We start from the raw sequence: 14,783 nt of genomic DNA, 5'->3' as shown, positions 1-14,783 counted from the left end.
CTTCACATTTTTTGGACATTCTCTATAGTTTCTTATTCCCTAATTATATCAGCAAGCTTATATAAATGCTCACACTAATCTCAATTTCTGCCTTCATTTAGGTATTCCTGTTTTCTTTGTTTTATAGTCAGATCTAATGAGGTATACGTTATATACAATAAAACTCACTCTTTTTCATGCACTACAAGTTTTCAAAAATATATCTGGTCATGTAACTATCACCAAAACCAATATATGGAACAGTTCCATATTCACTACATTTTTGTCCTGACTATACTTTTGTCCTGACTATACTCTCTCTAAAAAACAAACAAAAAAATCAATTTAAAAAAATACTTTAAAAAAAAATTAATCAAGGTACAGAGTCCACCATGTTGTAAGAAACTAATGATTACTCCCAACAGCTTATATGTTTACTTGTTTATCCTTTTATTTACTCACTGTCTATTTTATTTGTTTACTGTCTACCTTTGCCAATAGAATGTAAGTTCATGAGAGAAGGGACTTATCTGTTTTGCTCACTGTTGTACCATCAGCACCCAAATCAATTACTGGAAATAGTAGGTGTTCAATAAATATTTATAGTTAAATGAATAGCGATGCAAGCTCTGAAGAAATTAAAGCAGGTAAGGAGATAAAAAGTGACAACATGACCGATTCAAAAATTTTATATACTTACCATATTTGACTGGGGCTGCAAAACCAGTCTTGCTTGTTTCTTTCTTTGTTTTCGATAATAATTTTCAAATGTTTCCTCATCACCCTAAAATCAAATCAACAGAGTAATGAAAACACGTGTACACACACACACACACACACACACACACACAAAGATACTTACCAAAGCAGAATAAATGTGCAAACATCTGTAAACTGGAGAAAAATCAACGAGTTCTTGAACAGTTAAGACCTGAAAAAAAATACCATTTTTAAAAAATTAGAGGTCGAACTACTAGTCCATTCTTGGATAATGTAAAGTTAAAGATAGGCAAGGAGATTCATTAACTTCATGTTATACAATTTATCACCTATAAAAAACAGACTATCAATGTAATGCCCTTTTTACATTCTTGTGGCATTTGTTCAGTAGTTCATTCTGTGTATATTTATCATCACTGGCTATTTTAGATTATCTTATACTAGAGACCCAATGCATGAATTCGTGCATGGGGGGCAAGAGGGGACTGCGGGAGGTTGGCCGGCAGGCCCTGATCTAGTTGTGTAGATGTGCTGAGGTAGCGGCAAGCAAAGCCCACAGAGTGCCCCAAAACGCCTGAACACCAGCTACGCTCTGAGGTGTAAATACAGCTCTACTTCGCTGCCTGAGCTCCGGCCACCTCACTCCCTTGGGCGGAGTTGCTGACAGACAGACAGGAAGTCTCTCCTACCTCAGCCACAGGAGCGCTAGCCAATCAGCGGTTGGGAGCCTGGAAAGGCATGGGGCCAAGCTAGAAGTGGCTAATGGGGGCAGAAGGGCGAGTGGCGTGGTGCGGTGGCAGAGGTAAGATGGCGGTGGTGCTTACTTTACGTCTTTCCAGTTAGGCTGCTGTCTTGCCCCTTCTGGCCCCTCCGAGCTGCTACTCTGTCTCGATCAGCGTTGGGGTTGCTTTCCTTCTACAGGCTTCCCGGACCCAGACTGTATGGTGCCCACTGCCCAGAGCCTTAGCCAGGGCAGGGACCGGCCAGGGGAGGGACTGCGGGAGGTTGGCCAGCCACCAGCCATGGGAGGTTGGCTGTGGGAGCACACTGACCACCAGGGGGCAGCTCCTGTGTTGAGCGTCTGCCCCCTGGTCATCAGTGCACATCATAGCGACCAGTCATTTTAGTCGTTCCGGTTGTTTGGTCATAACGGCCACTTAGGCTTTTATAGGTAGACTAGGGGCCTGGTGCACGAAATTCGTGCACTGGGTGTGTGGGGGGGGGGAGTGTCCCTCAGCCCAGCCTGCCCCCTCTCACATACTGGGAGCCCTCAGGCATTGACCCCCATCACCCTCCAATCGCAGGATCGGCCCCTTGCCCAGGCCTGACGCCTCTGGCCTAGGCGTCCGGCTCGGGCAGCGGGGACCCGCAGCTGCAGCGGCCCCGCGATCATGGGCTCCGTTTTAGGCCCAGGCAAGGGACCCCTAGCTCCCGGGACTGCCAGCTTCGACCGTGCCCAGCTCCCATCGCTGGCTCCACCCCTACTTCCTGCTATCACTGGCCAGGGCGGAAAAGGCACCTGATTCTCCGATCATGGCTGGGGGGCAGGGAAAAGGCGGCCCCAGGGCCGCCTTTCCCCTGCCCCCCAGCTCTTAGCTCCCCCCTGGGTTTCCAATCACTGTCAGTGGCAGGGGGCTTCTTCCTGCTTTCCCTTTCCCTCCCTGCATTGGGCCTACATATGCAAATTAACCGCCATCTTGTTGGCAGTTAACTGCCAATCTTAGTTGTCAGTTAACTGCCAATCTTAGTTGTCAGTTAACTGCCAATCTTAGTTGTCAGTTAACTCCCAATCTTAGTTGTCAGTTAACTGCCAATCTTAGTTGGCAGTTAACTGCCAATCTTAGTTGGCAGTTAATTTGCATATAGCCCTGATTAGCCAATGTAAAGGGTAGCTCGTACGCCAATTACCATTTTTCTCTTTTATTAGTGTTGATAGATAGATAGATAGATAGATAGATAGATAGATAGATAGATAATAAAAGCCTAACATGCTAAGTGTCTGACTATTCGACCAGTCGCTATGACGTGCACTGACCACCAGGGGGCAGACGCTCCAACTATAGGTTAGCTTGTTGCTGGGGCCCAGCTGATCAGGACTGGGCGAGATGGGCTGGACATGCCCTGGAGCCCTCCCACGGTCCCTCCCCAGCCCTGACTGTGCACTGGTGAGGTCCCTCGGTGTGGCTTGCGCCCTCTCACAATCCGGGACCCCTCGGGGGATGTCGGAGAGCTGGTTTCAGCCCGATCCCCACAGGCCAGGCCGAGGGACCCCACCAGTGCATGAATCCATGCACTGGGCCTCTATTAAGGTAATAAAGGAGAGAGACTAATGTCTTCAAATACTTGGTAGGGTGCCAGAAAAACTGTTACAGATAAGAGGCTACATCATTATTGCCATTTTTATTTTTTGTGCCTGTGTTTTTTTCCCTTTTTATTTCTTCTTTTCACACCAGTCCCTTTAGCATTTCTTGCATTGGATTTATGGTATAACTACAGACAAAGTTCCTACTCTTATGCAGCTAAGTCGTATGATCTACTATTTCATCAAATTGAAGACATAATCATTACTATTTTATAAAACACTAAGGAAGAAAAAAAACACTAGCACTTGAAACTATATCAATTCAAGATGTATCCCAACTCTGAGAAGTTGCACCTCAGAAGAGATGAAATAGAGTAGTATAAAGTTACTCAAACTTGAGATATAAATTATGTTTTTTATTTTTAAATACATATTTTTATTGATCTCAGAGAAGAAAGGAGAGAGAGAGGAACATCCATGATGAGAGAGAATCATGGATCAGCTGCCTCCTGCACGCCCCCCACTGGGGATCAAGCCCACAACCCGGACATGTGCCCTGACCGGGAATTGAACAGTGACCTCCTGGTTCAGAGGTCAACGCTCAATCACTGAGCCACGCCGGCCAGGCTAAATTATTTTTAAAGAAACATACTTCTATGCTCATGAGTCCCCAGAGTAGATTTATTTTTTATTATAAAGTTACTTATTAGGGAAAATGATAGAAACAAATACAAGTAATAATAAAATAGATCTGTAAAAACAGGGAAACAACCAAGTTTTTCTTACAGTATGGATTTAGTAGTAGGGCATGATAGTAATACTCTCAGCAGTTAAAGATACAAAACATCCCTGGCCGGTGTTGCTCATTGTTTAGAGCAGTGGTGGGCAAACTGCGGCTTGCGAGCCACATGCGGATCTTTGACCCCTTGAGTGTGGCTCTTCCTAAGCCTTAGGAGTACCCTAATTAAGTTAATAACAATGTACCTACCTATACAGTTTAAGTTTAAAAATTTTGGCCCTGAAAAGAAATTTCAATCGTTGTACTGTTGATATTTGGCCCTGTTGACTAATGAGTTTCCTGACCACTGGTTTAGAGTATCCACCTGAGCACCGAAGGGTCACAGGTTCGATTGGTGTTTCTCTTTCTCTCTCTCTCCTTCTCCCTCTCCTTCTCTCTCTCTCTTCCCGTCTCTCTCTCTCTCTCTCTTTCTAAATAAGTAATCTTGTAAAATAATAATTTCAAGGTTTCTAAATTTATTAAAATTTTTCAAGAAACAAAAAACTTTAAAAAAGAAATAAAAACTTTAATCATATTAAAATTATTTTATAGTATCTCAGCACCAATTTTTTTTAAAGGAAGGCTATCCAGAATTAGTCTGAATTTTAAGGTCAAGCTATCATGAAATTAAATGCTTACCACAGATAAAGAAATATATATTTTTTTAAAAAAAAGATAATTAAAATATAACTGATCACTTCAAAAAATTAGATTTACACTTTTGCTGCTAATTTTGGCAGAACAACTAAATTGAACTATCTCTGATTTACAAGTATAAACTACAATATTTCGTGTTTATTATGCAATCTAATACTTCAGATCATTCTATTGTCCTACTATCACTAACTAGTCTACATAAATTTAATTTGCACATGGTAAGAATAAGAGTCACAGTCATACATTACAACTTAATAGAAAAAAATTCATACAAAGAAAGAAAATATAAAAATATTAGAGGAATCCACAGGCAGCAAAATCTCAGACATATGCCGAAGCAATATCTTCACCGATACAGCTCCTAGAGCAGTGAAAACTAAAGAGAAAATAAACAAATGGGACTACATCAAAATAAAAAGCTTCTGCACAGCAGAAGAAACCACCATGGGAGAACATATTTGCCAATGTTATCACCAATAAGCGTTTAATTTCCAACATTTACAGGGACCTCATACAACTTAACAAAAGGAAGATAAACAACCCAATCAAAAAATGGGCAATGGACCTAAATAGATACTTTTCAAAAGAGAACATAAGGAAGGCCAAGAGACATACGAAAACATGCTCAAAGTCACTAATCATCCGAGAGATGCAAATAAAAATAACAATGCGGTACCATCCCACACCTGTCAGATGGCTATCATCAACAAATCAACAAATGACAAGTGCTGGCGAGGATGCGGAGAAAAAGGAACCCTCATGCACTGCTGGTGGGAATGCAGACTGGTGCAGCCACTGTGGAGAACAGTATGGAGTTTCCTCAAAAAACTAAAAATGGAACTCCCATTTGACCCAGTGAAACCACTTCTAGGAATATATCCCAAGAAACTAGAAACACCAATCAGAAAGGACACATGCACCCCTATGTTCATTGCAGCACAATTTACCATAGCTAAGATTTGGAAACAGCCTAAGTGCCCATCAGCAGATGAGTGGATTAAAAAACTGTGGTACATCTACACAGTGGAATACTACACTGCGGTAAAAAAAGAAGGAATTCTTACCATTTGCAACAGCATGGATGGAACTGGAGAGCATTATGCTAAGCGAAATATGTCAGTCAGAGAAAGATAAATATCACATGATCTCACTCATTTGTGGAATATAATGAACAACATAAATTGATGAACAAAAATCCAGAGACAGAGAAGTATCAATCAGACTGTCAAACCTCAGAGGGAAGGTAGGGGAGGGTGGGGGTAAAGGGGAGACATCAACCAAAGGACTTATATGCATGCATTTATATTAGGCTTATGCCTAACCAATGGACACAGACACCAGGGGGGTGAGGGCATGAGTGGAGGGATGGGGGGAGGGGGCAATGGGGGAATAAGGACACATATGTAATTCCTTAATCAATAAAGAAAAAAAGAAAAATGAAAGAAAACAAAAAAGGAAAGAAAAGAAAGAAGACAGAGATAAAGTAACTCTAGTCACCTCCTCTTCATTCTCATCCTCTTCCTCAAATGTATGTTTCAACACAATTTCATTCCTTTCTTCTGTAATTCTATCATTTATATACATGTGCCTCCCAAATTTTACATTATTTTGCTTCTGCAAAGCAACACTGAAGGTTTTCTGCTGTTGTGCCTATTTGGGAAAAAGAAAAATTCAGATTATTTCAAAATATATTATGGTCAAAATTGGTTCAAGAATTCATTCATATTTTCTTATATTTTTGTCTGCAGGTATAGGATGTGGAGTAATATCCCATTTTTAATTTATGATCTGTGGCCTTTCTCTTCTTTTTTGAACAGTCTTGCAAGGGTTTATAATTTTATTTTAAAAGATTAAGACCCAACTTTTAACTCTGTTGATTCTCCCTAGAGTGTTGTTTTTTATTATATTGATTTCTATTCTTACCTTTATTATTTCTTTCTACTTACTTTTTAAAAAATTGTATTTTATTGTGGTAAGCATACTTAAGATGAGATCTACCATAAATTTTAAGTGTACATAGATTATTATATTTCAATATATTAATACTAACATTATGTTAATATATTAATACATTATTTTTAACTATAAGTACAATGTTGTACAGCAGACCTCTAAAGTTTATCCATCTTGCTTAACTGAAACATTATACCTGTTGATTAGTAACACCTCTTTCCCAGCTCCTTCCAGCCCCTGGTAACCACCATCCCACTCTTCAATTCTATGAATTTGACTATTTTAGATTATTTTCCTTTTTATAGACTGGGTGTAGTATTCCCTTGTATGTATATACCACAATTTCTTAAACCATTCATCTGGCAACTACTATGTGGTTGGGGTTGATCATTATAGTTAGCCAGCCTGAACATATGGGCCAATAGCAATCAACACTCAATTACAACAGAAGGGCCCACATAAACCACACAAGAGTCGGTCATTCCTAGAGCACCCAGCTCTGCCTCCACCTACCAGCCGCCTATTAGGCTCACTCACTTCAGTGGAGCCTCTGGAGATACTAAGACACAGAGTTCTTCTTTGATCTCTTTGGTAACCCAATCATTGTTTAATAGCATGCTATTCAGCTTCCAAGTGTTTGAATTTTTTTTTATTGTTTTTACTGTAGTTTCTTTCTAATATTATGCCATTGAGGTCTGAGAAGATGCCTCATATGATTTCAATCTTCTTGAATTTAGAGAGACTTTGCCTGTGACCCCATATGTGGTCTATCTTTAAAAATGTCCCTGCCCTGGCTGGTTTTGCTCAGTGGATAGAGCATAGGCCTGCGGACTGAAGGGTCCCGGGTTCGATTCCGGTCAAGGGCACATGCCTGGGTTGCGGGCTCAATCCTCAGTGGGGGGCGTGCAGGAGGCAGCCAATCAGTGATTCTCTCTTATTGATATTTCTATCTCTCTCTCCCTCTCCCTTCCTCTCTAAAATCAATAAAAATATATTTTTAAAAAAAATAAAAATGTCCCATGTGCACTTGAGAAGAACGTATATTCCGTGGTTTTGGGGTGCAATGTTCTGAAGATGTCAATTAAGTCCATCTGATCTAGTGAGTCATTTAAGATTGCTGTTTCTTTGCTGATTTTTTGTCTAGAGGATTTATCCAGTGATGTCAGTGGTGTATTAATGTCCCCTACTATGACTGTATTGATATCTTCCAGAATTTTTAAGTATTTGGGTGCTCCTGCATTGGGTGCATATACGTTTACCAGGATTATAACTTCTTGTTGTATTGATCCCTTTAGTATTATGATGTGGCCTTCCTTATCTCTTGTTATGGCCTTCACCTTGAGGTCTATTTTGTGAAATATGAGTATTGCTACCCCAGCTTTTTTTTTCACTTCTATTTGCCTGGAAGATATTTTTCCATCCCTTCACTTTCAGTCTGTGTGAGTTCCTTGTTCTGAGGTGGGTCTCTTGTAGACAGCACATACATGGGTCATGTTTTCTTATCCATTCAGCCACTTGATATCTTTTGATTGGAGCATTTAGTCCACTTATGTTTAAAGTTATTATTGACAGGTACCTGTTTGTAGCCATTTTTATTTTTTGTGCCTGTGTTCTTTCTTCCCTTTTTATTTCTTCTTTTTACACCAGTCCCTTTAGCATTTCTTGCATTGCTGGCTTGGTGGTGATAAACTTCTTTAGCCTCTTTTTGTCTATGAAGCTCCTTATTTCCCCTTCAATTTTGAATGATAGCCTCTTGGATTCAGTCCCTCGCTTTGCATCACTTTGTAAACTTCCTTCCATTCCTTTTTGGCTGATGTGTTTCTGTTGAGAAATCATTTGATAATCTAATGGGAGATCCCTTGTACATAACTTTCTGTCTCTCTCTTGCAGCCTTTAAGATTCTCTCTTTGTCCTGAAAATTTGCCATCATAATTATGACATGTCTTGGTGTGGGTCTTTTCAGGCTCATCTTGTTTGGGACTCTCCATGCTTGTGTGACTTTTTTCTTCCCAACATCAGGGAATTTTCTGACATTATTTCATCAAATAGGTTTTCTAACCCTTGTTCTTCTTCCTGTCATTCTGGCACCCTTATTATTCATATGTTGCTTTGTTTCATGTTGTCCCAAAGCTCCCTTAGGCTCTCCTCCTATTTTTTTAATTTTTTTCTCCAATTGCAATTCAGTTTGGGTGTGTTTTGCTTCCCTATCTTCTAATTTGCTAATTCGGTCCTCTGCTTCTCCTAGCCTACTGTTGAAACTTTCCATAGTGTTTTTTATTGCAGTTATATCACTCTTTATCTCTTCTTGATTCTTACATAAGTTGTTGATTTTTTTTCATACATCCAGTTGATGAAATGTATGACCCTTATTCTGAATTCTTTTTCTGATATATTGCATGCTCCGTTTCATTTAGCTCCTTTTCTGGAGATTCCTCCTTTTCTTTCCTTTAGGGGTTTCTTTGCCTTCCCATTTTTGCTCTCACTGAAGGATCTAGGTATCAAGTCATACAGGGGCTGCTCCTCAGGCGGCAGCAGCTCCCTGGGCGGCAGCTGCTCCTTGAGTAGTCATGGCAGAAGCTGCTCCTCAATTGGTGGCGGCTCCTCTGGTGGGCACTGCTCACAGCAGTGATGGCTTCTCTGGCTGGCAAGGCGGGCTGCTCTCACGGCTTCTGCTCCTCGGATTGGGGCAGGCTGCTCACATGGCTGCTGCTCCTCAGACAGGGGCAGGCTCTGCGCAGCTGTCCGTGCGCAGCTGTCTGTGCACAGCTGCTGCTCCTTGGACAGGGCAGGCAGTTCGTGAAGCTGCTGCTCCTTGGACGGGGGCGGGCTGCGCGTGGCTTCTGCTCCTCATACAGGGGCGGGCTGCTGGTGAGGCTGCTGCTTCTCATACGGGGACGGGCTGCACACGGCTGTTGCTCCTTGGAGGGGGGCCTGCTACTCGCAAGGCTGCTGCTCCTCGGATGGGGAGGGCTGTGCGTGGCTGCTGCTCAGAAGTCAGTTTATTGCTATGAGGATGTGTTCCACCCAAGAAAGATGATATCTGGGGTGTGGGAGAGTGACTCAGCACAAGGATCCTGGCAGCTGTCCCTTCTGCTCTCTCCCCAGAGCCATAAACCCCAGTCTCTTCTCATGTGACTCTAGTCTTCTCCAGCTTCCCCTCTTCCATAGCTCAGGGTGAATGGCTGCAAAAGAGTTTTTGCGCATTGACCCTTGAAGAGGGTGCCTATGTCTCTAGCAGACTCCCACCTCTCCCTGGCATACATAATCACTGATTTTCACAGCCAGATGTTATATGGTCACCTCTTCATGGCTCTGGTCCTCTGGGCTGGAGAGCCCAGCATGGGGTTGAGACCCGACGCTCCTCAGGGAGAACCTTTGCAGCTGCGATATCCCACCGAGATCTCATCTACTGCCCTGGGGAGCTAGCCCTTTTCATCTCCTTGCCCTTCCTACCAATCTGCTGTGGCTTCTTCTATAAATCCTTGACTATAAGATTTCTGTTCAGCTATTCTTCGATTGGTTATTCAAGTTGATTGTTCTATATTTTTAGCTGTAATTTCAGTTTGGTCCTGGGAAGAGGTGAGTATAGCTTCCACTTACTCCACCACCATCTTGTATCTCTTGCCAATTTCTCCACATTCTTTCCAACACTTGTTCTCTCTCTCTCTCTCCCTCTCCCTCTCTCTCTCTCTCTCTCTCTGCCATCCTGACAGGTGTGAGGTGACATCCCATTGTGATTTTATTTTGCATTTCCCTGAGATTAGTGATGCTGACATGTTCTCATATACCTGTTGGCCATTTGTATGTCTACTTTAAAAAAAACACGTCAATTGCCCTGGCCAGTTTGGCTCAGTAGTTAGACTGTCAGCCCAAGGACCAAAGTTTCATGGTTTTTGATTTCCCGTCAAGAGTATACACCTCAGCTACAGATTTGATCCCTGGCCCTGGTTGAGATGCAAGCAGGAAGCAACCAATCAATGTGTCTCTCTCATGTTGATGACTTTCTCTCTCTCTCTCTCTTCCTCCGTCCCTCCCTCCCTCCCTCCCTCCCTTCCTTCCTCTTCCCTCCCTTCCACTCTGTCTAAAAATCAATGGGAAAATATCCTCAGATGAGGATTTAAAAAATAGTCTATTCAAGTCCTTAGACCATTTTTAAAATCGGATGATTAGATTCTTTACTCTTGAGTTGTAAGAGTTCCTTACATATTTTGGAGATTAATCCCTAATGAAATATATAGGTTACAAACATTTTCTTCCATTCTGTAGATGGCCTTTTCATTCTGATAATTGTTTCCTTTGCTGTACAGAAGCATAATGGCTAGGAGATTTATATATACTGTCACACATGTCAGTAATGCATTCTTTTTCATTGCTAAGTAATATTCCATTTTATGAGTATAGCACAATTTGTTTATCCATTCTCCTTAGGCTGTTGCCAGTTTTTAGCCAACTGTAAATAAAGATACTATGAGCATCATGAGAACATGTTTTCATTTCTCATTGGTAAATAACTAGGAGAGGAAATGCTAACTCAGAGGTAGGTACATTAACTTTATAACTGCCAAATCTTTTCCCATTGCTTGTCTTTTTATTATTGAGCTGTAGGAGTTTATTCCAGATAATACTTTCAATTTGTTTTAAAGAGAGAGCAACTTAGAACCTTAACATAAAAAGGCTGCCACTTTTCAGCTAATTTTATACCAAATTTGACTGGTGGCGAAAGTTAATGTAACACCACATAGATGGGGAACACTGCTAAGGAATCAGATAGTACGTCAAGTTAAATAAGGAATAACCACAATTCCAAAGAAGACTCTAGTGAATCCATTCTAAACAGGAACCAGGAAAAATGACAAAAGGGTACAACTAAACAAAAATCAGCATTTCATGGGCGTAAAGAAAGTAAACTTTGAATATATTCTATAACCTAGATTATTAAATAATTAAATTAAATTTTAAAAAAATTTAACCTCACCTGTTTCATTGCTGCTTCACCTATTTTATTAGAATGTTTTCGAATGCTTTCCAAAAAGTCTTTGAGATCAGACATAGAGATATCTTTAATATCCTCACGGAGTTTAGGAAGATTTTCTATCATTAGCTGACAAAACCGGTATTGACTAACCCGGGGAAAATAAACATTCTCCAATTGTTCCATAGTTTTTAGAGCAGAGTAATACCTGTGAGAAGTTAAAAAGAAAACTCTATAAAGTTCTTATTACATTAATTTTACAAATAATCAATCTAGCACTCCCATCAAAAAAGTCAGGTATAAGTAAAACAAACATTTATTTTTATTTACTAAGAAGCACAAACTATAAATCATAAGAATAAGCTATAAGCTGAAAATTCATGGCTTATACACTAACATACAACTTCATTTCACTTCATCCAAATTATATAACATCACAAGCATTATAGTCATCACTATATCTAAATGTATAATAATTATAAATTTTTAAATTAGAATATTTAGTTGATAGGTGATTTCATTAATATCTCTCCCATCAACACACCATCACCATCCAAAAATACAAAGCACAGATTTAACTTAAAGTAAAATATATTTTAAGGAATTAAAAAAAAAGTAACTGTCTAAGACAATTAGAAATAATATTGTGTCACAAAAAAAAATAAAAAACCACTGGCAGAGTGATTTTTTTTTTCCATTTCAACAAATACTGAATGCCTATTACTTAGTAGGCACTGGTGGCATGCTGGATATGCAGCAATTAGTAAAGTATAGCTTATGCCCTAGAAAAACTAATATATAATTTCATATACATCAATTTTCTCTAGACTTCTATAACACAGATATCTACGGCAGATTATTACTATTAATCTATAGATGAGAAAACTGAAACACAGAAAAAGGATATATAATTTGGTCAAGATACTAAAATTAATAATAGGACTCGAACTTTCCAAAATTGTCAATATCCTGCAATAATATTCACCACCAAAATCCATTTAAGAGTAGGTAGAGGATTTCTAAATTAATTAATTAATTAATATTCTATGCCTTTCCAGTGATTTAGATATTAAAATGAGAAAAGGCACTATCGAAAAACAAAACAGAAAGTAATATATATGCAAACTAAAAAAAAGAAGGTTGAAAAGCTACTTAAAGATATTTATTGTTTTTTTTAGCTTATATATTCTCAAAGGTAGAGTATATTTTGCAAATTGTCACAAAATTGTACCACTAATTTAAAAATTACACCTAAATTTTATTGTAGTAATTTAAAATCCCTAGAATTGTTATAATATAAATAATATTACTTAAATATATATATGTATGTGTGTGTGTGTATATATAGATATGTGTGTGTATATATATATATTTGGCCCTAGCCGGTTTGCCTCAGTGAACAACAGAGTGTCGGCCTGCGGACCAAAGGACCCAAGGTTCAATTCCAGTCAAGGGCACATACCTTAGTTGCAAGCTCCTCCTGAACCTGGGCCCTGGTCAAGGCTTACACAGGAGGCAACCATTGTGCAGGAGGCAACCAAATAATGTGTTTCTCTCACATTGATGTTTCTCCCTGTCTTTCCCTCTCTCTTCCACTCTCCCTAAAAATCAATGGAAATATATCCTTGGTTGAGGATTAACAACAACAACTAAGAAACCAAACAAACATATATATATTAGAGGCCCGGTGCACGAATTCGTGCATGGGTGGGGTCCCTCGGCCTGGTCAGCGATCAGGGCCTATTGGGGTCATCTCGCCCAGTCCCGATTGGGGCCGGCCGGAGGGAGGCACCGCAGGAGGCTGGCTGGCCGCGGGAGGTTGGCTGTGGGACCGCACTGACCACCAGAGGCAGCTCCTGCGTTGAGTGTCTGCCCCCTGGTGGTCAGTGCATATCATAGCTACCAACAGGTCATCCGGTCAAAACAGTCGCTTAGGCTTTTATTTATATATATATAGATATATAGATATATTTGGTCAGAAATTAACACATTTAGGTGAAGGTATTAAGAAGTAACAATTGGTATGGGGATGTAAAATATACCATAAGGAATATAGTCAATAATATTGTAATAACTATGTATGGTGTCAGATGGTGATTTATTAGGGTGATCACTCCATTAATTAGATAAATGTCTAATCACTATGCTGTACAGCTGAAACTAATATAATATTGCATCCAACTGTAATTAAAAAATTAAAAAATATTTAAAAATAAATTTTTCATCTTATAAGTACCGTGCGCTAACCGATTGCGCCACTGGAGCTCCTAATTTTTCATCTTTAAAACAGGTTAAGCAGTACACCTAATGTTTCTATGGCAATTAATAAACTACTTCAAATTATTTTTACTTTTCATTTGTCATTTATGCATTTGTGTTATAAAACAGAACATGAACTACACTATCCCAGATTGTCAAAATATAACTACCCATACTTTGCTTTCATCTGTGGACTTACAATACAATACATACTTAGTCTTTGATCTTATGGTCAATGTTGGTAAATTAATCAATATTTTTTCATTCCTGTTCCCAGTTGTCTATTTATCCCTCATCAATATAATCAATCTTTCATATCATTTACATAGGGTAAGGATCCACAAATGAATGGCTAAGAACTGCTCTATTGAATGACCCTGATGAGCAAACTGGATGAACAAAGCATAGAAGCAAACTTCACATGATCCACTACAATTTACAGTAAGTTTAAACATGCCTTCAAGTAATTTTTTAAAAAGGGATTCTTAATAAAAGCAATTAGGAAAGAAGCCAACTCACCTTTTTGCACTCATCTGTTCTTTTAGCTTAGTGTACATTTCCAGCACTGCAGTTAAAAATATAACTCATTTTAGCTTTCAAATTAAAAATAATTTTTGAGAGATGAAAATAATAAAGGAAGGCATCAGCGTATTATAAATTCATTAATTTTTTCTATAGTTTGATTTAGGCTTACATTTTCAAATAAAATTTTATACTTAGAGTAAATAAAAACATTTTAATTTCTACATATGTTAAACATTATATGTATTACTACATTTTATTAAACTTGGAACACTTGCATATGCTGACACCTATAATTGAGACATTAACCTACTAACAAAATACTCTATTCAGAAACTTACTAATATAATATCTCTTCCCTGCAGGGGAACAGAAAGTTTGGACTTTAGTTATTCAGAGAAAGCTGAATGACAGTGAGACTGATTTTCATTCAATATACCAATAAGATAGCACAACTGTGTTATACCTCATTAAACAAAATTTTACAAAAAATCCACAAAGAAAGAGACACCTCAAAAGCTTATAGCAGACAATGAATTATGACAAAGGCATAAATAAACATAAAGCATCTTCCTTTGTTTTATCATTTCTATCAAAGTTTCAGAAATGCAGTTATTCAATAAAGCTGTTATAAGCTTCAG

At 39.2% G+C, this 14,783-nt stretch overlaps 1 protein-coding gene across 3 annotated transcripts in view; it reads right to left on the bottom strand.

The window, feature by feature from the left end:
• EXOC6 (exocyst complex component 6) overlaps window positions 1-14,783 on the bottom strand; it is a 151,250-nt gene that overhangs the window by 92,386 nt on the left and 44,081 nt on the right. For all 3 annotated transcript variants that reach the window (XM_059662857.1, XM_059662858.1, XM_059662859.1), the window contains 5 exons: window positions 14,140-14,185; window positions 11,365-11,569; window positions 5,934-6,086; window positions 842-910; window positions 680-763 (listed from right to left, as the gene is read on the bottom strand). In XM_059662857.1, the coding sequence (XP_059518840.1) occupies window positions 680-763; window positions 842-910; window positions 5,934-6,086; window positions 11,365-11,569; window positions 14,140-14,185 (557 nt within the window). The remainder of the gene's footprint in view (window positions 1-679; window positions 764-841; window positions 911-5,933; window positions 6,087-11,364; window positions 11,570-14,139; window positions 14,186-14,783) is intronic.

Source organism: Myotis daubentonii, chromosome 13, assembly GCF_963259705.1.
Source record: "Myotis daubentonii chromosome 13, mMyoDau2.1, whole genome shotgun sequence".
In the NCBI taxonomy this organism is placed as follows: domain Eukaryota; kingdom Metazoa; phylum Chordata; class Mammalia; order Chiroptera; family Vespertilionidae; genus Myotis; species Myotis daubentonii.
Note: the sequence above shows the minus strand (reverse complement) of the source record. Positions and strands in the feature narration are given on the sequence as shown.